We start from the raw sequence: 23,460 nt of genomic DNA on the forward strand, positions 1-23,460 counted from the left end.
TTAAGACCTTGAGTATACTATTATGAGAACTTTTTCCAATTTAGTACTAATCAGTAAGTGGTGCCAAACCACCATTTGCCAAAATTTTCCTATGTCTACCCTGGAGTCACAGGCCGAACACAGCTGTGCAGCACTAGTTGTAGCACACAAACTTAACTAATAGCAGCAGATTCACACATGAAGATGTGCACAGGTATCAAAACCCAAAATGCATGGTAACCAATAAGTAAATAAAAAATTAAACACAAGAGTCATGTGGTAAAGAGTAAAGAGGTATGATTCATCTTATTACACCTCCAAAGGCAACATTTGTTTAGTTAAGGAAGCAAGTAGGCTAAACACATTTACAATAAGTATAGAGTTTTACAATGTGTAATGAATACTGCTCCTCCTCTAAAGTGCTTTCTATACAATTCCTACTCTAGCACAACGCATGCATCATTATGTGCACGGAGTCATACCTCCCTTTTTCCCCAAGGCACCATACAACTTAAAGAACAAACCTTACACAACTATTTACATTACATGATGGTTACTCAGTCAATCAGCACAAGACAAGTGATCATCGTCAAGCTTGACTTATGACACTTGGTTTATAGCTTGAAGGGTCAATCCCAACTCTACTAGTAATTTTTGCACTAAGTGGGAATTATAGTCGCTCTTGTTCATCCTAGTTCTAAAGGACATCATGATACTCCTTGCACCAAGAGAGCTCCCTCCAATCCTTTAACTATTTATTAAAAGTCCTCTTCTTAGGAGATAAATCTAGCCAAATCTTCGACATCTACTCCCTCCAATAAGTCCAACCTAAGAATTCATCTCATGCGCCTTACTGAACCTCACTCATTCTCTTGCCAATTTCACCTCAAATATTAACAAGGAAAAATTGAATAAAATTTTCGAGCAAAAGCCACGAGATTTCATCCCCTCTAGATCGGGTTTCAAATTCCTAAATATGGCTCAGATTGCTTCTAAAGCCTAGCCTAGATACTACGAACTCTAAGAATCCTAAGTTTGAGTGCTACAATAAACCAACAATGTCAAAGAACACTTTACGAATAGTGTTATTGAGAGCCTATGGGTCTAAGTGCTTGACAAATTGAGATAGATGGGAGGATGTCTGCAAAAAGTTCTTTTCCACCTAAGAAAAGGCAACTGATAGACCTTGAAAGCGTATTTGAAAACTAGGGAAGATCTCATGGACAATGTTGAGTGCCCCCAAGAAAGGGTGCTACATAACTAGATGTCATTAAAGAGAAGGCGTAGGTGAAAGTGTGCATCCAAAGGGATGTCCGAGTACAGAGTATATCTAGATATGGATTCCACTAGGAGAACTTGGATTTACCATCTTTTTCCATTTTGATGGAGGTCGCAAAAAGGATCAACTAATAAAACATTAAAACTACCCTAAAAATCCAAAATTGTATTTCACTATAGTCCTCCTATAACAAGTTTCATAATGACAATAATATCCTTACAAACACATTTATTTAAATTTAATCCCCATTCACACTGATGTCCCTAAGCAAATTGAACTGTCACTTTGATTTTGCACTTTCCCTTCTAGTGATGTGCGTCAACTCTGTCTCTCCAATTCCTGTTCCCAATCTTTTGACCTCCCAACCACCATCTCTCAAATTCCAATTCCCAAACTATCATTTTCACTATTTATATCCTCAAACCTTGATTTCAAAAGCTCTAACCTATAAGAATATTTTCCAACAAGGACACCCACTCAGCTTCAACCAAATTCTCTTTTGTGGATTGAAAAATCTAAATCTATTGGTTTGAAGCTCTGTGCAGGATATCAAGGGTAAAGATGTGGACCTAGCATTTACAAAGAGAAGGTTCTTCTTCTCACTATCACAACTTCCAAATGGGTCTTCCCCTTTTTCCAAATCTAATTTATCATTTTGAAATTATTCTCAAATTACTGTACTATAAAAGGAGAATAATGTCTATCTTATGTGGCTTAAGTTAAAAATACACTTATTTTACATGACTTTTTAAAATATTTCTTCTTTTAAAATTTAAAATAAGTTCCCCATGTGACCCTTAATATTGCATTTCTATGTAGCATCTTTTCATTCGAGTATTTCAATTCTTTTGATTCTTTTAATATTCCGGACTCTTTATTTCCCCACCAATGTTCAAACAATTACATGACTATTTGATATTTTTGTCTCTTTAGTTTCCACTTCAATTACATTTAATCGTATTATAATCACATCTGTATTGCACATTTTCAATACTTTTCTTAGTACAATCTTTTAAACACTCAAAATTTTAACACATTTATTTAGAAACACAAGAAGAAATTTTGGTATAGTATATACTAATGTTTAGCCAAAGCACAGTAGCACTTCAACTTCGGCGATCATCCAAATCTTCATCTACCAAGTGTACTATATTCAATATTGATTCTTACATACTTTCTTACACCCTTTATTAGTCCGAATTCTTGACAAACTTTTGTTTTTTTTTTCTTAGTGATTTTTCTTTTTTAATATTGTGTGAATGTGGGCATTTTTTATCTATTTGAAAAGCTCTTTAATTATATGATATTTATCTAATTTTACATTGTTTTATGCAAGCTTATGAGAAATTTGGGACCATTTTTTTTTTCTTCCCAAAATATAAAACTATCATATGCATACATCAATACTATAGAGTATAGAATAATGTAAAGAGGAGAAAAATATATATGTATATACATATATATTAGCACAAAATATGTAAAATGAGAAATGACTATTTGCATTGTGTAGAATATATGTATTTTTATTAAAATCAGAGTTTTATATTCCCTGGTTTCTCCTTCTCCTTTTGATGAGATTTGTATAATGATGAAATGACTGAAAGAGTTTTTATTAATTTATCAATTTTTTTGTTCAAAGCATCTATAAAGCTTAAATTCCCCATGCATTACACAGGCTAGTATCAAAACAAAAGTGAAGAAGTAACAATGCCCATTTGGGAACAGAGGTCCAAGCACAAATGCCGTCCAAGGTGGGGAGTATAAATTCCAGAAGGAGACAAGGATTAATGTTGCCCCAAAGATAAACCTAATCCTTTGCCGCTTTTCCACTTGTCTTGAACAAACTTAAACACCCTCGTTAATGAATAGGACAAGGATGGAGTGACTGAGCTCTCCAACGTTCAATGCCATCTCAACATTAAAGATGAGGCAGACCTAAAGTACCACCACTTTAACAGGGTTGTTGGCCACCTCATAAGAGTCTTCTAAAGGAGCACGTAAGATGGAAAACTCTTGATTAAAGGGAATGATGTTTATAGTATCTCCTTACCTGATAACCAGGAAACCAACACCAATATCATAGTCAGTATTCCATTGAGACCCTTGCCAAAGAGCCCATCTCAGCAGCTCGAACATCCAACCAATTGGGAAGTCTAATTAAAGAGATAAAAGATGATCCTGTGGTATAAACCTTATGAAGACCTCCAACTTTAGAAGTTTTTTAATCAATTAGGTTCTCTAAAGAATCCGAGTGCCACAACTAAGGCTTTAGCTCTGCTTTCTAACTCTCTGTTTAGGGGATGCAACTGATTTACCCTAGCTACAGCCAGAATGGCTAGAAGCCATGAGAATGCCACAATCTTCACTAGAGTGGACATATGCACCAAGTCTCCTACCCCAACAACCCACACTATTTGAAGAATAAGTGACGGCCTCTTGTGTACCCTAATTGACAATGGACCTCCACAAATATTATGCCTCTTTCCACCTTCAAGGTCACCACTACCAAAGATCAACACTTGGTGAGTCAATCCATGGCAATCCAAGGGTCTAAATAATACTTCCATCAAAGCTTTGGGTTATTTGAAGTTAACCTTTTTGATGGGATCGATCAGGGTTTCCATTAAATTTCACACGATTTGTGCTCTTGTCCTAATTGACTCAATAATCATAGCCTTGTTCTCTCCACACTTCACCAAGCATAAAAGGAAGATTGAATGGAAAGGATGTTTTTATCTCGGCATGACAAAACACCATTCACTGAAAGTCCATTAGGCTGAAATCAAACTTCTAATGAATTTGAAGAAGAATAAGTAACTATCGTTGCTTGCCAAGCTGATGTACAACTCCACTTCATATGAAGAAATTGAAAGAACTGCAAGAACAAAAAGCCTAGAAAAAGACAAGGAAAAATGAAGAGGGGGAATTCCAGGCCATGAAGATAAAAAATAAAAAATAAAAAACTTCATTCATGTAGATGAGAATAAATTTCACAGCTAATGAAGGAGTTTCCCCCCTGTGCAACTGGGGTTGGGTTTGTTCTAGGAGGAATCCTCAACATAGCAAAAGAAATCAAATCTTCCAGCCCCTTTTCATAGCAAAGGAATCACTGAACAATGAAATTCCAGAAACGCATTAAACTCCTCAAGGAGTACTGATACATTTTTGCATGGACTTACGAAATGATGCCAAAATTTGATTGAAAATTAGTGATGCATAGGCTAGACGTTGCTTTAGGCGCTAGGATGATAAAGCATCCCTAACGTGCCTTCTGTGGTGGGATAGAAGGTCAAATTAAACTATAGATTGAGAAGTTACATCTAGTGGGATTCACAAAGCATAGTCAACATTGTGTCTAGGAAGAAAATTATAGTTATAGGTAAAATGAATGGCCAAATTGGAGTATATGTGAATTTCAAGGATATCAACAACAAAAAGCTTGTCCCAAAGATAACTTCTAGCTCCTCAACAGTGACGCCTAGATACAGCAGAGCATAAAATTTTTTCACTCATGAATGGCTTCAGTTAATACAATCAAATCATAATGGCTTCTTTTGTACTCCAGCGATGAAATTCTACTTCACAATTATGCCTTTTAAGAATGCAGGCGCAACATATCAGCTGGCCATAACTACTCTTTTCAATGACATGATGCATGAAATCATGAAAAAAAAAAATACGTTGATGGCATTGTCGTGAAGCCTAATGGAGAGGAAGACCATTATAGCACTTGAGGAGGGTCTTTGACGTAAGTACAAGTTGGGGATGACACTGGAGTTTTATCAAGAAGTCTTTGGGATTTGTGATTCACATCAGAAATAACTCCCTAACCAATTAAAAACTAGCCCAAAAATTTCATCTCAAATGCAGCTCAAAAGCTTCATCAGCTAGGTGTCCCATATAAGAAGATTCATCTTGGTGTTGGCTAAGATTTCAACAATGTTCAAAAATTGTTGAAGAATGATGTTCCCTTGGAATATGGCTTTTGACAAGCATTAATGTCCAAACCTATAAAATTCCTCCCCAATAAGGCTCTAGGAATTTTGTGGGCCTCCACTAGCACAAGAAATGCAAGCAAGAATGCCCAATTTATGACCTGTGTTGAACTTTGCATCTAGTGAATCACACCATTCATCCATCCAAACACATTCTCTAGCACTTTGTCTTTGCCGCTCAAGAACTCCAACAAAATCTCTTGGCCCACAAATCTGTTGTCAGTGACAAAAATACAAAGTCTCCCTTCACAAGACAAAGGATATCCAACTAGGCAATTTTTACTGCTTGCTGGTTACTTCTATCATCCTAACATGGGAGATTAGATCCAAAAAATTTGCTGATCTGTTAACTCAATTTCCATCAGTGTGACTAGGTCATATCAGAATTCCACAAAAAAGTTAGTACTCATAGCAACCGAAAATAAAGAATGGAACCTATATTTTGATGGTTCCTTAACAGCTTTAGTACGAGGGGTTGGAATGCTAGGTCAAAATGACTCCCCAAGATTGGGTTGAAAACCTCTCTCCCTAACCCTCATTCAAGAAACTCTCCTTGGAGCCAATTCAAAAACTTAAGTCCCTTATATTGAGTTGAGGGGGATCTTACCTAAAATTCATACAAAAGCCAACCTCCTTGGAGCTGGATTCCATTAGCCTAGTACCAAGTTGAGGAGTGTTATTGTTGGCTGGTGGTCAAGAAGTTTTCTAGGTTATCAAAATTGATGCATCTTCTTCACATTGGGTCAAGATTCAATCAACCAGTAGTCGCGTGGAGATTACATCTCCTCAATGTCAAGTGAGGTCCAATCTTCCTAACCTACAAGTTGGATTTTCCTAGCTTGAATATGAAAAGGAGTAGAAAGCCCATATGCTGAGACTTCTTACAGCTCCTCTTCTTAGGATTTGTTGAATAATTGGGTAAAATGGAAGACTTAACGTTAATGATAGGTCTCTCCCTTTATTTTTAATATATGTCAAGTGCAATACCAATGACCATATTAGCCTTACTAGTTCACACCTATTGCTAACAAAACTCAACACATAAAGATAATGCTAAATGACTAAATAACCATTAACACTCCCCCTCAAGCTGGAGCATATATATCATATGTTCCTCGCTTGCTACAAATGATTTTCACAAAAGCACCTCCCAAGGCTTTATTGAACAACTCAACAAGCTAAAACTCAAACTTCACATGAGCGGTTGTAATGAGCTTTTGTACAAGTTTCTCTTGAATAAAGTGGCAATCAACTTTAATGTGCTTTGTACACTCATGGAAAACCAGATTGGAGGTAATTTGAATAGCAACTCGATTATCCCACATCAACTCCATAGGCTAAGAATGTGGAAAACCAAATTCTTTCAACATGTTCTTCAACCAAACAAGTTCACATGTAGTGTGCGCCATAGCCCTATACTCTGACTCAGCACTTGGCCTAGTCACCACAGTTTATTTCTTACTTTTTCAAAACACCAAATTACCACTAACAAAGATACAAGACCCAGTTGTGGATCTTCGCTCAGAAGGTGACTCGACCCAATCTACATTTGTGTATCCCTGAATATGAATATGATCTTGATCCTAATATAAGAAACCTCTCCCCAATGCACCTTTGAAATATCTCAAAATGTGAATTATCAAGGAATCGAGAAATTGACTCACAACATTTGTTGCGAAGGATGTATCTGGTTGAGTGATTGTGAGATAATTCAACTTTCCAACAAGTCTCCAGTACCAAGCTAGGTTAGGCAACAAATCACCCATATCAGGCACTAACTTACTATTAAGATTCATGGGTGTATCAACAGGTTTGGATCCCAACAATCTTGTCACATCTAAAAGATCAAGAACATACTTCCTCTGTGACAAGATAATTCCTGTACGAGATCTCAATACTTCTATACCCAAGAAATACTTCAATGGTCCCAAGTCCTTGGTCTAAAACTTACTCTGTAGGAAAAGCTTAAGTCTTGGATGCCTCAATCATCATCACCAGTGATCACAATGTCATCCACATACACAATAAGCAGAATCCTGCCAAATGGAGTATGACGATAAAAAACAGAGTAATCTATTGCATACCGTTGATGGCCAAACTCAAGTACTACAAGACTAAAATGGGGGCAAACTATGCTCTTGGTGATTATTGTAATCCATATAAGGATTTCTTAAGCTAACACATAGAGCCCCACTTCCTCTAAGCAACAAACCTAGGTGGTTGCTCCATAGATACCTCTTCATGAAGATCACCATGTAGGAAAGCATTCTTCACATCTAGCTGATGTAGATGCTAATGACAAGTGGTGGCTAAACAGATCAACAAATGTACTGAGGCAAGTTTAGTGACCAAAGATAATGTGCCTGAATAATCCAAACCGTACACCTAAGTATATCCATTAGCAACAAGACGGGCCTTCAAACAAGTCACAAAACCATAAGGATTGACTTTCACATTGCACACCTAGTGACAACCAACCACAGACTTATCAGGAGGAAGAGGTACCAAATCCCAAGTATCATTATTATGTAGTTCAGTTCACGCATCTCTTCAACCATTGTAGTCCTCCACCTAGAATGGGATAGGGCTTCAAAACAAGCAAAACTGGAGATTGGATGTTGGGTACAAGTGCGTTTACCTTTCTGAATAGCTATAAGAATATCAACATAATGGGAAATAAGATCATTTGACAAGGGAACTAGAGGCGCAATAGTAGAAGCAGGAGGAGGCTCTTCTCCCTTGAGTCGTCGTGCATATACCTGCAAATTGGGATGATCCAAGCGACGAGAAGGACTTAAACTGGATGAAGATGTAGGAGGATTAAACACAGATAATAGGTTTGGATCTGGAAGGCAAGGCAGAAGAAAGAATTCATCAAGGTCAACAGAACTCAAGGAATCAAAGTAGTATGGTGCAAACTCAAAAAAGTGGCATCAACAGAGACAAATAATCGATGTAAAGTAGGACTATAACATTGATATCCCCTTTGAGTATAGGAATACCCTAGAAAAATAAATTTGATAGCATGAGAATCCAACTTATCCATTCCTGTAGTTAACTGATGGACAAAGGACACACAGCCAAATATATGAGGAGGAAGGGAGAACAAAGAAGCCTTAGGGAAGATAACTAAATATGGAATTTTACCATCAAGGACAAAAGATGACATTTTATTGCTGAGGGAGCAAGCACAACATCACTCCAAAAAACTTTGGGGACATTCATTTGATACAAGTGACTTCAAGAATATGTTTGTTTTTCTACCCTGCAACTCCATTTTGTCATGGAGTATGGGCACAAGAAGACTAATGGATCATACCAGAATTAGTCATATAGGTACTGAATCGGTTATTGAAGTGCTCCTTACCATTATCACTACAAAGTATCCTAATTGGCATATCAAATTAAGTATTTATTTGGGAATGGAAGGCACAAAAGATATGGGTTCGTTTGGAACCACTTTTAGAGAAATTTTTTTAAAAAAAAAAAACGCTGAAATTAATAAGCGCTGATGATAAGTGCTGAATTGAAAAAGTGCTGAAAGTCATAAGTGGTGTTTGAGTGTATTTAAAAATAAGTACTAATTATAAGTGTTGATGAAATAAGTAGTGGTTGGATACTCACTTTTGTCATAAGTTTAGTATTAATTCATATATATATATTGCATAAATAACCAAAATATGTCATAATATATAATAAAATAATATATGATTATTTTTTACCCAATATTTTTGATTTAAATTATGAATATTTTTCCAATTAACAATTTAATAATATTTTATTTTAATTAATAATTTAATTAATATATAAATATTTTCTATTAAGTAAAACAACACATAATTATTATTTAATTAACAATAATATTCTAATTAGAGTATTTACATCAATTAAATTAACATATTTAATTTAATTTAATATTAATTTAAATTAATATGCCCTTCAGATTTCAATATGCAGATGAATCTCTACAGAAAGGTGCAGCAGTGCTGGTGGAAGCAGCGGCACCGCTGTCAGCAACGTTGATAGCTTGTGAAGGAAGAGCAGTGGTAGAATCCGCGTTGATGGCTTGTGAAGGAGGAGATGGAGGAGGCATCGATAGGGCACGGTGGCACTCTACAAGATTTGGAAAGTAGAGTGTTGGGGGGGAAAGAGAGGCGGCCATGCTCTACAGATCTAGACAGACCAGTCCAACTGAACGATCAATTTGAGTTGGAAGGCACGATTTGAGGAGAAGAGGCTTGGGAAAGTCCAAAGGGAGAGAGGGAGAGACACGGTAAGAGGACTGCTGCAAGAGAGAGAGAGAGAGAGAGAGAGAGGAGGAGGAGGAGGAGGATTTCTTCAAAATTACAATTTTGCCACTAAAGTTTGTTATAATTATGAAATTGCCACTGCCTCTCTAAAGTGGCCACTTTTAAGTCGGCAAAAACAATCCAAAATGACTTTTTAAAATTCATTTAAATTTTTTGAAAAAAAAAGTGGTTGTATAGTACCACTTTTTACAAAAACACTAATTGGAATATCAACCAAACACCACTTTTTCAAAAAAGTACTTTTTAAGTGATAAGTGCTATAAGCACTAATTTTTTAAGTGCTCCCGAGGGCTTAAACAACTAAAGACGTTTCATTAAATACAATCAAGTCATCCTAGAGTAGTCATCAACAAATGTAACAAAGTACCGAAACCCTAACTTTGACGTCACACGAATAGGACCCCAAATATCATAATGGACTAGCATGAAAGGACTAACCATCCATTTATTGACCCCGGAAGCAAAGGGAACATGATGATGTTTTCCCAATTGACAAGACTCACTTCCAAGATTAGACACACCTCAATGTAGAAACTAGCTGTTTTAACTTGTCCAAGGATGGATGACTAGTGACAATGGATTTGAAGTGGTGTAACTACGACTGTGCAGGCAATGGGAGGAGAAGGCAACTCAAAGTAGTAAAGTCCACAAGCCTCACGTCTTGTGCCAATTGTCTTCCTCGTCTTTAGATCCTAAATAACCATAGAATCGGGAAAGAAAGTGATAGAACAATTCAGTGACTTTGTAAGCTTAGTAACTGACATGAGATTGAAAGGGAATTTAGGAATATATAAAGCAAAAGAAAAAAGATATGGAAGGAGTAGGATTTACTGTTCCTATCCCCTTAACAGCAATAGTGGGCCCATCAGCAAGGGTAACTTGAGGTAGATTTTTAGAATATTGGAGATTAGAAAAGAAGTTGATTGCACTTGTTATATGGTTAGTGACAGTAAAATCGATAACCCAAGAACTAGTGGGAAAGATAGATGACATGCAAACTCTAGGATTACCTTTCTGGGCAAAAGATGCAATGTGATAAGATGCTTGTTGAGACGATTAATATTGTAGAAACCTTAGCACTCCTCTGATATAGTCACAATATATAGTTCACTCAAACAAGTGACTAATGAGGGAACCATATTTTTGGGATTTGCAAACTCCATCCCAACAATCACAAACTCAGACCAATTATAACAAGATTAATTGTTGGAACAATCAGAACAACCACAAATATGGTAACCCAACATGAACAAGTCACAAATAAATCAGCATGAGGCTGCCACAGCACCAAGAAACTCAGATGCAGCCCCAAGAAACCAACACATGACACTGGAACAATTGGAGAGGTGAACCACCAAAACAACCATGGACAAATCACTAACAAACTTATATAAGAGTGCCACAGCCTCAGCAAAAACAGCTTACGAACACTACCACTGCTCCAAAAGAGTCACCAATCACTTTTACTAACATCAAACAACAACTAACGAATTACCACAAGTACATGGTCAAAACAAAGATTGGATCTTTGAGCAAAACACATGCCCAACAGCTTGATATTTTGGTATATGGAAGGAATTAGAACATTGAATAAAAACACAGCTATCCTACTGTTTCAGACCCAATAAACTCACTAATCATTGATTAAAAACTTCACGAAACATCAAACAACCATCCCTCGGGTGCCACAAATGAGTAATTAAAAAAGGTGAGATCTTTGGACAAAAAAACATATTAAAAAAAAAGAAAAAAAAAACTCTATCAACATGTAAATAGAGGGATTTTATCACTGCTGGATGATTTCAGGTCAAAAAAACATGCCTGAAAGTAGCTTCACACGCCGGCGTGTGGGGTTTGCCCTGGCAGCCTTTGACCGGTGCATGACAGCACATGGGATGCTCCCTGGAGATGCGATTTCAGTGGGGGGAAGATTGGCAGTTTCTGTGGGTGACTATGGTGTTGTTTTTGCATAATCTATGGTAGATTTTGTGTTCCTGAACAGGCAGTGTTGCCCAGGAAATTTCCTCCAACTGGTTTACTTCCGGCAGCTGCTGGCTGTTTTCTAGGGCTATAGTGTTGCTGGAAATTCTTCAATAATGGTAGACATGCAGCAGATTTTGTGTTTTAGGCTTCAGTTTTTTTTATGGTGGTGGTAACAATTCGGGTTTAGGTTTCAGAATCATGCTCTGATACCATGTTGAATAATTGGGCAAAATGGAAGACCTAACTTCAATGATACCTCTATTTATACCTATTACCATAATACCCTTACTAACTCTCACTTATTACTAAAAAAACTCTAACAAATAATAATAATGCTAAATGACTTAATAACCATTAATAGCCTATACATCCATGGTGATTCACTGATTCCAACCTCATTGTCAAATAAACAAATGGCAAACTTGCTCTAAGGGAACCTTCAACTTGCACTGTACAAAAGAATACTACAATCTTTGATGGGAAAATTCCATGCATGCTTGCATGCACTGAGGTTGACCAACTAGCTAGCGGATGCTTGGCCAATCTAACATCCAAATCCTAAGACGATGGAGACAAGTGGACATCTATATTTTCAAAAGGATTTTGCCCAGAAAAATTGTGAAAGCTTGTGGTTTCTATCAGCGGAGGTGAGAATGGTTGGAGCCCGTATCAAGAACAACTCCCTCAACTATTGCTTGAGAATGTTTTGATGATAAAGCACTTCCATCTCATACATAATGTTCTTCATCACAATGTGATTGTTGGAGCATTGGCCAAATGCATTTCCACTTAAGAACCTCAACAAAGATTAAGGCAAGTGCATAAGCAGTGTTATGGGAAGCCCCAACCCTTCACCACTAATTCCAAAGGGTTGAATATTTCTACTCTACAATGGAAGGGATGGTTCTCAATTTCTTATGCTTCTTAGTTTCAAACTTCTAGACGTCTATAGGTGTTCTTTGAAAGCTCAAAGAATTAGCATAGTTCACACATTGACTTTCTTTCATAACAGAATACTTCCCTCCTGACTTGAAGATGCATGAATCATAAAAAACAAAGCAAAAAAAGTTCTTTTAGCGTGACAGAGGACTATACACCACATCTTTTTTTTTGGGAAGCCCCCTACATGCCTCTCCGCTTTTGAGATAGATCGCTTCTTGGAAGAGGTGCATTCATGTGCTTGTCAAAAGCATTAAGTTGGGAAGATACTCATTAGTTACAATTGGTCCATCATGGAGAAAGTTTCCTTGACCATGCCAAGAAATGTCTGCCATCCAAAGTTCCAAACTCAAGAAGTTAAGCTCCACAACATCATAACACCATTGCCTTTCGGCACTTGTGCACTTGATTGAATTAAACCCATCACCATAGCATGAAAGAAATCCATGGATCTGTGGTAGTGGGATGTTTCACCAAGAGGGTGGAAGCAATACCTTTGAAGAAAGCTACAAAACCCATGGTTGCAAGTTTTATCAATGAGCATACAAATCTAACATTTGAGATCCCGAAGCACATACTTTATGACAATTGTAGAATTCCTTAACTCTTATGATATTGATCATGTGAAATGGACAAGTAAAGGCAACAAACACTTTGCTACAAATAGTATGTGTATTGCCCCAACCTGAGTCTGCCAGAGAGCACTACGCCTCTCCTCCTCCACCTGGATTAGAGAACAGGGGGGGCAGGCCTTATCGGACTAATGACTGGCCCCATAGACCAACATGTGTCCTTTTCAGTGTGTTTTGTCCTCACTCACACACTTTATGAGAAAACTTCCCAGAAGATCACCCATCCCAAGATTACTCCAAGCCAAACGTGCTTAACCGTGGAGCTCTTATGCGAAGGCTCCCGAAAAGAAATGTGCACCTTGTTGATATGGGTAGTAATATCTACTCCTTTTAAGTTTTTCTTCTACGGGGTATCACATTCTCCCCCACTTACAGAACGCAACGTCCTCGTTGTGAACCCACATTTTTAAACTCAGGCGATGTGAACCTCATCACACTTCTGGCTAGGTAATTGTTTTGATACCATTTTGTAACGCCCCAACCTGAGTCTGCCAGGGAGCACTACGTCTCTCCTCCTCCACCTAGACCAGACAACTGGGGGAGCGGGCCTTATCGGACTAATGATTGGCCCCATAGACCAACACGTGTCTTTTTCAATGTGTTTTGTCCTCACTCACACACTTTCTGAGAAAACTTTCCAGAAGGTCACCTATCTCAAGATTACTCTAAGTCAAGCACGCTTAACCGTGGAGTTCTTATGGAAAGGCTCCTAAAAAGAAAGATGCACCTTGTTGATATGAGTAGTAACATCTAATCCTTTTAAGCCTTTCTTTCACGGGATATCACAGTATGCATGGTGGTGCATGAGGATCCTGTGCCATGACATGATATGCTCCCATTGGCACTCTGCACCGCCAAGAGCATGTTTAAGGCAACTCATTCTCCTTTGTCTATGGAACTAAAGTCATCGTCCCAGCTTGGTGCTATTTCCTTCTGCAAAACTAGTGTTGGATGCTAGACTCAATCCCAGCTCTCTAAGACTCCTTGATCTTGAAGCCTTGAAAAAGAGAAGGGATATATCTAAAAGAACCTCGCAACCTACCAATGAAAGCTGAGCACCACACATGTTAATAAGGTTCAGAAGGGATCCTTTCTAGAGGGTGATAGTCTTATGGAAGCTATTCATTGTGAACTCCAAGCTTGGCCTCAAGGGGGAAGGCTCTCACTCACCCATGAGGTCCACAATAGCAGACGTTTTGAACTTCTCAATCCCAAGATTGCATTGGTTGGAGAGAATTGGAGAAAAAGAGAAAAAATTAATTGGAGAGAAGAGAAGTGAAAAGAAAGTTGTTTCTTTCTTGTATGTTCTGCTCAACAAGAGGGGAACCTGAAGAAAATCTATTTTTTTCCCCATTTGATTCAACCAATGGAAGAGAAAAGAAAAGAAACAGTATGTAGTAATTTTACAATACTGCCCTTGTAAGAAAAGCACATGATAATGATTCCCTCATAATAATTCAATTGCACAAAATTCTATTAAATGAGAAAGCAGCCTATAAGCACATTAAACTCCATGATCATAAAATTTTCATTGACTATATTTTTAAAAAATAATTAAACCATATAAAAATAAAATAACATAAATAATATTTGTGATTTTAGAATTTTTTTATTTTGTTGAGGGCATAATTGTCTTTTGCAAAGTTATGAGTTGGTTTCTCTTCTTTTTTTCCAAATCTCTAAGGTGGGCCTTTTTCTCTCAATTTCTCTCCCCTTCTTTCCTCCTTCCCTCTTTATATGAGCCAACAAGGTAAGTGAAGAGAAACTTTTTTTTTCCCTCTTCTCCTCTCCATTTCTCCCCGACCAAAACCTACTCTAAGACGATTGTTGTGAGTGCTCCAATTAGTTTGCAGTATGTTTAAAAAAATCATGATATTATAACGCAAGACTACTCTTTGATGAATGAAAGAAGCCATGACGAAGCATTCAACCATTTTTCATATTCTTGAAAGAGCATGCTATTCTCTATGTGCATCTTTAAAAAAAACAAGAAAAAAATTATACAACATCTCAAGAAAAAAAAAAATTTGTTCATTGCTTCCAGCAATATCATGCCCACATCGTCAAGTACAATTATGGACAGCAGACAATAGAAGAATACATCAATGACCGATCAAACAAAATACTACGTCATACCCTCCCAGACCCAGAAGATTGTTGGTTTCTTTGTGTGTTGATCCATATTGAAACCAGTCCTCCGCAAAAACTCCATCATTTGAATCATGAAATCCAACTACAATCAGGAAATAGTATCCCAATGAGTACCTAATAGTTGATGCAGCTTCCCAATGAGACCCTAGGGTTTTATCGTGGAGAAATTAGGAAAATTTAAAGAATGGAAAATATTAAGAGAAATTGGGTTTGATCACTTCGAGGGGATCTACCTTCAAATTAGCCAAAGGCTATTATCCCCTTGAATCCTAACTGATTTGGAAATCCTAACAAACATTAAATAATCCTAACAATAAATAGAATCCTAATTTATTTAGGATTCATATTAATTAGAAATCCCAATTGATTTGGGAATCCTAACTAATAAACATTAAATAATCCTAACATTAAATAGAATCCTAACTGATTTGGGAATCATATTAATTAGAAACCCCAATTGATTTGGGAATCCTAACATTACCGACTCCTTCAACTCAGCCTTGTCCTCGAGGCTGAGCAGCAATAAATTCCGAGAATCTCTCCAATTTGTAGCTACATGAACATTGAGCAGCATCTCTTTGTTGGTCATGCCAATGAGGAATGGAGAAAAGGGGTAAAAGCAATGGGGCATTTGTCTTGCATTAAAACTACACCAATGTCAAATCTAATGCATCAAACTAAATGATGAATACCTCGTTTAATCTAGCAATGCAAGAACTAGTGTGGTGGTCATTGTGTGCTTAAGCTTGAAAAAGGCTTGTTCAACTTCCTTACTCCATTTGAATGAATCTTTTTTGAGTAAAGTGGTCAGTGGAGCTCTAATCATTCCATAATCCTTAACAAACTTGCAGTAGTAACCAGTCAACCCCAAGAATCCTCACAACATTTTCATTGTTTGTGGAATAGGCCAGTTTGTCATCACTTGTATTTTAGAAGGGTCAACTGAAACACCTTCTTGGGAAACAATATGCCTAAAGTATTCCACATGTGGTCGAGCAAAACTGCAATTATATTTCTTGACAAACAGATGATGCTCACGAAGAGTGGTGAGTACAGGCTCGCAAATGACCTAAATGATCTGGCAGTAAAGGAAGGCAGTGATCATGCTTTCGCTAAGGTAGCAATCTCTGTGGCTCCTTAAATAGGTCAGAAAAACCTGAAATAAGAGATTCTAGCCCTCCATCCTGCCCACATTAATGTTGTAACTCCTTTGATGCTCAAAGTTGTGCCAGGCAGCCAAGTCACTCCTTTTTAAGAGTCACTCTCTGGCCATTCACAATGAACTTTATGACCAGTTTAGAGAAATTCCAAGTTATATCACCTAATGTCTTTAACCATTCAATACCCAAAACCACTTCATAGTTTTATAGTGGCAGAAAAAAGAAATCAACATACAACCTATGATTTTGCATAGAAAGTTTAATCATCGGACACTTGCTTTGACATGTCAAGGTCTTTCCATTCGCAACCCTCACATCAAACTTTTCACATTGCTCCACAAGAAATGTTAGGTGTCCATGAAATTATTAGTGCTACCCGTATCAATCAAGATAGTAATAGTTTGGTGTTTTAGGAAGCCACTAATTTTCATGGTTTGAGGATTAGCATAACCAACTAAAGCATGAATTGAAGAAGTGATAAATTCATCATTATCATCAGATTTAATACCTTTTTTATCTAAATAAAGGGGGTCATCCTCAATCTCTTCTAGCCCCTCCACTAGTTCAATCATCAAGAGTTGTACTTTTCGGCAACGGAGCCCTCTATGCCATTTTTCCATCACATTGCCAGCATAGTCCTTTTGTCATTCACTCTTTAAGTTCCTCTTGAGTCAATCATTTGGCAGGGGGATTGTAAGAAGTAGATGGTGTGATAGTGCTGCTATCATTCTGCTTGCTAATGGTCTTGTTAAAGCAATGTCATTCTTCTCCCAACTTTTCTTCTTCTAACCGTGCAAAGGAAATTGCAAGAGTCATAGTTCGTGACCGATGCACTTTGACCTCACGTTGAATGCTGAGAAGGAGACCTTCAATAAAAGTACTGACAAGTAGGCTTTCATTCCAATCTTTAGTCCTATTTGATAGCCCCTCAAATCATGTATGATACTCCAAGGTAGTGCTAGTTTGGCGTACTTTAGCAAGCTCTCCATCACTATTCTCATATCCAGTGGGGCCAAATTGGACTAGTAATCTAGAAACAAATTCTGCCCATGAAAGCATTCCATAACAACTTTCAAACCAATCATACCATTGAATAGCATCACCATCCAGACTAATAAAGGCAATCTTAACTTTAAATATTTCGGGAGCTTGATGGAAGTGAAAGTATTTTTCAGCCCTAGAAACCCAACTAGTAGGGTCATCACTGTCCTTCCACCTTCATACAAGGATAATGTCTCCTTGGTAACCTCCTTCACGCATCTACAACTGCTCCTTGTGATTAGCTGATTTAGAGACATCATCTTCACTCTCTTTATGGGAATTTGTATTGAGTAGTTAAGATAGCGATGCTTGGATCTCTTCAAATTGAGACTTAAACATATTGCTAAGTTCAGCTTTTAGCATAGCTTCCATCTGGGATTATGCTAAATTTTTTAGGCCATTGCGTATGAGTGAAGATCACAAATTCCAAGTTCTTGCTTTTGTTGGCGGGTTAATGGCATCCACAAGAATGCCAACTTTGATACCAAATGGTGAGACCCTGGGGGTTTTATTGTGGAGAAATTGGGGACATTTAAATGAAAAACATTAAGAGAAATAGGGTTTGATCACTTCGAGGGGATCTGCCTCCAAATTAGCTAAAGACTATGAATTATGTTATTACTTCATTGCTTGCTTAACAAAAGCTCCGCAGGGATCACATATATATATAGGGTAGAGAAACTAACTCCTATTTGGATTATAAGTATCCCCTCGAATCCTAACTTATTTGGGAATCCTAACAAACATTAAAGAATCCTAACATTAAATAGAATCCTAATTGATTTTGGAATCATATTAATTAGAAATCCCAATTGATTTTGGAATCCTAACATATTGAATAAAAATGAATTAGTGTTGTTGCAAAGTGTTGTTGTCAAGTGACTTTGCAACAACACAAAAAATCACCTTCTTCTATGAACCATCTCTAGATCAGTCAATTATTCCATATGCAAAATGCATCAAGAGAGCCTTAGTACCATATCTACCCATTATTCCAACTAGCGGAGGGGCAATGCAAATGGGAGAAGGCATAGTGGTGCATACAGGAGAAGACTCCCACCAAAAAGGTGTATTCTCGTGCCTGAATATATGAGGAGAATGAGGTGGAGTAGTACTCTAACATTGAGATGTATTGGGGGAAGAAACTAAAGTAGTTTTATGCCAAATAGACTAAGAAGGCAAAGGCAAAGTAATATGCTAGCTGGAGAATGAGTCCATGTCTTGGAGGAAGAACCATGTGGCGAGTCCTCTCTAAGTCCATCCCCTTGATGCAACAAATAAAGAATGCTAAAGAAAGTACACATGCACACTTGCCTCACTTTTTTAGGCAATCTAAGAATGCCAAGAACAAAGCCATCAAGTTCTTTGGACAAAGTTTCAAGCATGCATACATGGCTCTTCATGCCAACATGTAGGGGAACCTCATTTGCTGAGCTAGTTCGCACAGTGCAAGATCATGTGTGCAAGGAAACCCAAACAGAGGGGAAAGACCCTCATGCACAAAAGTTCAGCCTCAATACGCAAGTGCAAACCCTAAGTATAGGGCTAGGAATCGAGTGAGGCCATCCCCGAGCCATCCCCACAGAAGCCAAGTCCCCATACCAAGCCAGCTCTGGACAAGGCAGACCCCCACAAAGTGGCAGCCCTACCAAGGTTTGCACAGCACCAGCCACACAACACCCATTTTTTGCCATTCTTTTTCTTTCAAATACACATACAACAAATAAATTTGTCTTATATATATATGTATATATATATATATATATATATATATGTGTGTGTAGGTGTGTGTATTTATATACACACACATTTGGCAAACAAATGCATTGTTATTTCTTCTATTCATATCAAAAACAACCTTTTTGGATTGACATTGATGCGACAGTTGGAGCTGGCCTGGAATTGCCTCTCTTCTCTCCCTTGAATTCTCTTCTTCCTTGGATTTCCTCCTAGAATTTGAGACCATTACTTCGTTTACTTGGGAATGAAGCGTAAGGATTCCTCCCACATACTTCCCATATCCTTTTGTGTCTTTCTATGATCACTGAAAGAATGTCGTATTTCCTTAGATCTTTCTTGACAAATCTTTTTGAAACTTCCAATCATTGGCTGCTTTCTCCTGCAACTAATAATTTTGGTGCATGAAAACTCCTTTGGACTATCCAAAGGATTTCATGTGGACGGGGCTATATGCAAATGTTGTTATTTCCCGTTTTAACTCTTAATCTTGAATTAATCCCAAAATGGGCCTACAATTAAGAAATTATTGACTGTTTCGTTTTTATACCTTTGTAGAGACCATACCTAGCACATGCTTAGCCTGGATTGCCCAAATTGATCATGGGGTACATAGCAGGATCTTGATTAATTAGGATCACAAAATTTTCTAATGAATTTTGACTTGGTGGGCTAGAATTGAGGTTTGTTAAAGAGTGACCCAACCGGTTTAGCCCATAGCTACCTCACGCATATGCTACTTGTCATATGCAACATGAATCCTACCCTCTCTAATCTTCCACCACCCATCACATTATTGAAACCTGCAAATTCTTTTTTTCATTGACTGGGCTCTAAGCGGCATACTCCTATTGGAGGATGACAAAATGGAAACCTAGCACTATAAGTACCCTTCCCTTACTCCACTAGTGAGATTTTTTAAAACCTTGCAACTTGCAATTCTCTCTCTCTCTCTCTCTCTCTCTCAGTAGAACTCCCAATCTTACATCCCTTCCAGAATCTAGAATCCCTTCACTTGCTCCCCAAAACTTGGCTTCCTAAAAACAACTTGATTCTCATTTCTTGGTCCTTAGTTGTGAGTGGTACCAACTACCAAGCCCCCTCTCCCCTACCCCCAAAAAAAACAAATGCCCCTATACAATGTGTTATTTAAAATACAAATATGATACGGGTTATGGACAATAAGCCAGATATTAATATAAAATTTAATCTCCACTATCATGCCACATCAACAAATGTCAAATTGTGTCAAATACTCAAACCTCAAACACAGATGTGTAGGACTTCACTAATTCTGTAGTTGAGAATTGAGATTGAGCATCACAATTGAGATGGAATGAGAAATAGCCCGTCACGACGAGGGGGTCCAATTTGAAGCAATTTGTCATTCAAGAAACTTAGGTTATTGTAAACCATAAACTCCTAAAATTTTGGAAAACTAATAGATACCATACTATTTTCTAGTAACCATTAAAAAATACATAGCCCTGATATTGTATCACACACCCTAATTCAGAAACTAACCTAATGATAAATGGAGAATGCATTTGAGGGTGCTCTAGCCTCTATCCATAAACCTACCTCAGAACCACCTATGATGCATTGAGCCACCCAAGTTTACTTGGAAAATACTAATATCTACCCTTTCAAATCAAATGCTTAAGCATGCTGAGAATAAGCAGTCCTCTAAGCAACACCATTAATTACACGTCAAAAATATCACAAGGGTCAAAACCTACAAGCACGTTTTACTAAGAACTCTTCATAAAGGATCAAAAGCTTTATCTAATTAGCTTAGTTATTGATTTACCGATGCAGGTGCCTCAACACAAAATTCCCAATCAATTTAACTTTAGGTCTCCATTACATTTAGCCACTGCCAAGACCAATATTTTGAGTAAATAACATCCAATCATAATTGCAAAATCAAGTTTCCAACACACCTAGATAACTATTTCACAGAATCGGCTAAATAAAACCGTCCGTATAAGAACTCAACCGCGGAAGTGTTAATTGAGCATGAATTACACAAAATTACCTGAAAGATCGTAAACCACAGAAACAAGGCAAAAAGAACAGTTACGGAAAACAAATATCAAAAAATCTAATGTGAAAAATGATCTCAAATTAATCACAAATAGTTGAAGTTTATTCGCATTTTAGACTAGTGGGTTTCGAGAACTGTGAGAGAGATAAGGAGCGAGGGAGAGAGAGAGAGAGAGAGAGGCAAGAAAGAAGGGTTATAAAGCGGGCATACATTTTAGAGAAGCAGTGTATTGAGGGTAGCACATAGAATCAGCTAATCTCGCAGCACTGGGATACGATGAAGAAGATGTTTCAGATGTCATCGCTCCTCTCTCTCTCTCTCTCTCTCTCTTCAGTCTCGAAATAAACTTGCGGATATCTTTCCGCCGGTGGCCGTCCGACGACCTTGACGTAAAAATTCCTATTCGTGACAATGTAATAGATAAGATGAGAAGTAATAAAATATTATCCGAGAATATAATAATAATGATTTTTCAAAAAAAAAAATACTTTTACAAATATTTATGTTATTTTATAAAAATAAAATAATTTTAAGAATAAATATTTCATGCCACAACTATGAATTAATAAAGCCATGACATTTATTATAAAATGATATTATTTTTTTTAAAGAACAATGGTATACAAGATTCTTTATACACTCTAGATAATGAATTCATTCTTCTACATTTTTCCACTTAAATGTCAATATATTATCTCAAATAGAAAGTCTTAATTCCAATATTTGAACCTTAATCATTTAATCAGAAAAATCTTAAGTTTACCACTTCAGTTAGACTTAAATGATAACGATTTTTATTTTCTTTTGTAATTTCTGATAAAAGTGGATTAGGGCCAAATTAAAGTTGGGTTCGAGATTTTTTTTTTATACTCATGCACATTTGAATTAGTTAATTTGACTTGACAAGTTCCTCTATAAAGTTCAATCATTTAAAGTTAGAATCCAATTTGAAGATTTAAGATCGCTTACTTTTATTAGATTTTTTGTATCTTGACCTTTTGAGGAAGTGGGTGATTTTTGTGGTTGGTGGAATACCCAATATTTAGAATTGGGACTTTGTAGTTTGGAGGATATAGAAGTCTCCTTATTTATAGGTAAAGCGTGCCAAGGAAAATAATGAAAAGAAGGAAGACTTGATTGACGAATTAATAGCCTTTTTGAACAAATATTTTTTATTCTTTTAAATTATTTATTGAGCTCCTTCACTTTGCTTTTATATGAACATTACATATTTTTTAAATTTCTATAGGTTTATTTGAAACTAGGAAAATGTAAAAAAAAAAAAAATGAAAGAAAAATATAGTGGAGTTCACTTTTTTTATATTTGGTTATCAAGAAAAGTAAAATAATAAAATAGAAAATATACTAAATTAGTGAATAAAATTTTTAATCTAAGCATTATTAGCATTTAATTTTTTTAATATTTAATTATATTAAAATAAAATTTTATATTTAGCATTATTTAATAAAGTAGTGCTACAATTACCTACCAAAAATCATACTTTTACTTATCCATTACTTTATATAGTTGTAAATAAAATAGCGGGTAAATAAAAACTGTAAAATTTATAAGGTAAGTATAACATTTTTGTTATTTGATATATAGAGAAAATATAATATAAAAAAAAGAATTTTTTACCCTTTTTTTTTTTCATTTTTTCTCATCAAAATCCTTTATTCAATTGTACGGACACATTTAATTGAATCTACTATATCCATATAATTATTTGATATGAAGTACAAATATTTTTTAAATATTTTTTAAGCTATTAAATTGTTGTATATGAACATTTTTTTAGAAAAAATTGAATATTTTGCAAATTAAACATAAGATTTGTTTTTTTTTTTCATTTTTTTAATAAAAATTGTATAAATTTTAACTTGAATTAGCTCTTTTGAAACTCATGTTGAGATGCCAAATTAAAGAAGGGGTAAACAGTAAGTGTAAGGTGTAAAAGCTTGTGCAATTATGATTCCTGAGCAATCATTTTCATGGCAGCATCTTATGCTAAGAAATAATATTATAAGACAATCCATCGTAGCCAAATTTCAAATTTAGGTGCAAAGATTGAACTAATAATGTTTTGAGGCACTAAAAATTCCCCACATTGAAAAAAAAAAAAAACAAAAAGCTTCTAGCTTAAAAATCACATTTCCCCTTATACTAATTCATTCTTTTTTAATTTAAAAAATTTTACACAAAATAC

The 23,460-nt window shown here is 36.4% G+C and overlaps 1 protein-coding gene across 3 annotated transcripts in view; it reads right to left on the bottom strand.

The window, feature by feature from the left end:
• The window catches only part of LOC131165711 (cytochrome c oxidase-assembly factor COX23, mitochondrial), a 39,312-nt gene extending 17,638 nt beyond the window's left edge, over positions 1-21,674 (bottom strand). For all 3 annotated transcript variants that reach the window (XM_058123720.1, XM_058123719.1, XM_058123718.1), the window contains exon 1: positions 21,464-21,674. In XM_058123720.1, the coding sequence (XP_057979703.1) occupies positions 21,464-21,554 (91 nt within the window). In that variant the 5' untranslated portion in view covers positions 21,555-21,674. The remainder of the gene's footprint in view (positions 1-21,463) is intronic.
• Positions 21,675-23,460: the final 1,786 nt, after the last annotated feature.

The sequence above is a fragment of the Malania oleifera genome, chromosome 10 (genome assembly GCF_029873635.1).
Source record: "Malania oleifera isolate guangnan ecotype guangnan chromosome 10, ASM2987363v1, whole genome shotgun sequence".
Classification (NCBI taxonomy): domain Eukaryota; kingdom Viridiplantae; phylum Streptophyta; class Magnoliopsida; order Santalales; family Ximeniaceae; genus Malania; species Malania oleifera.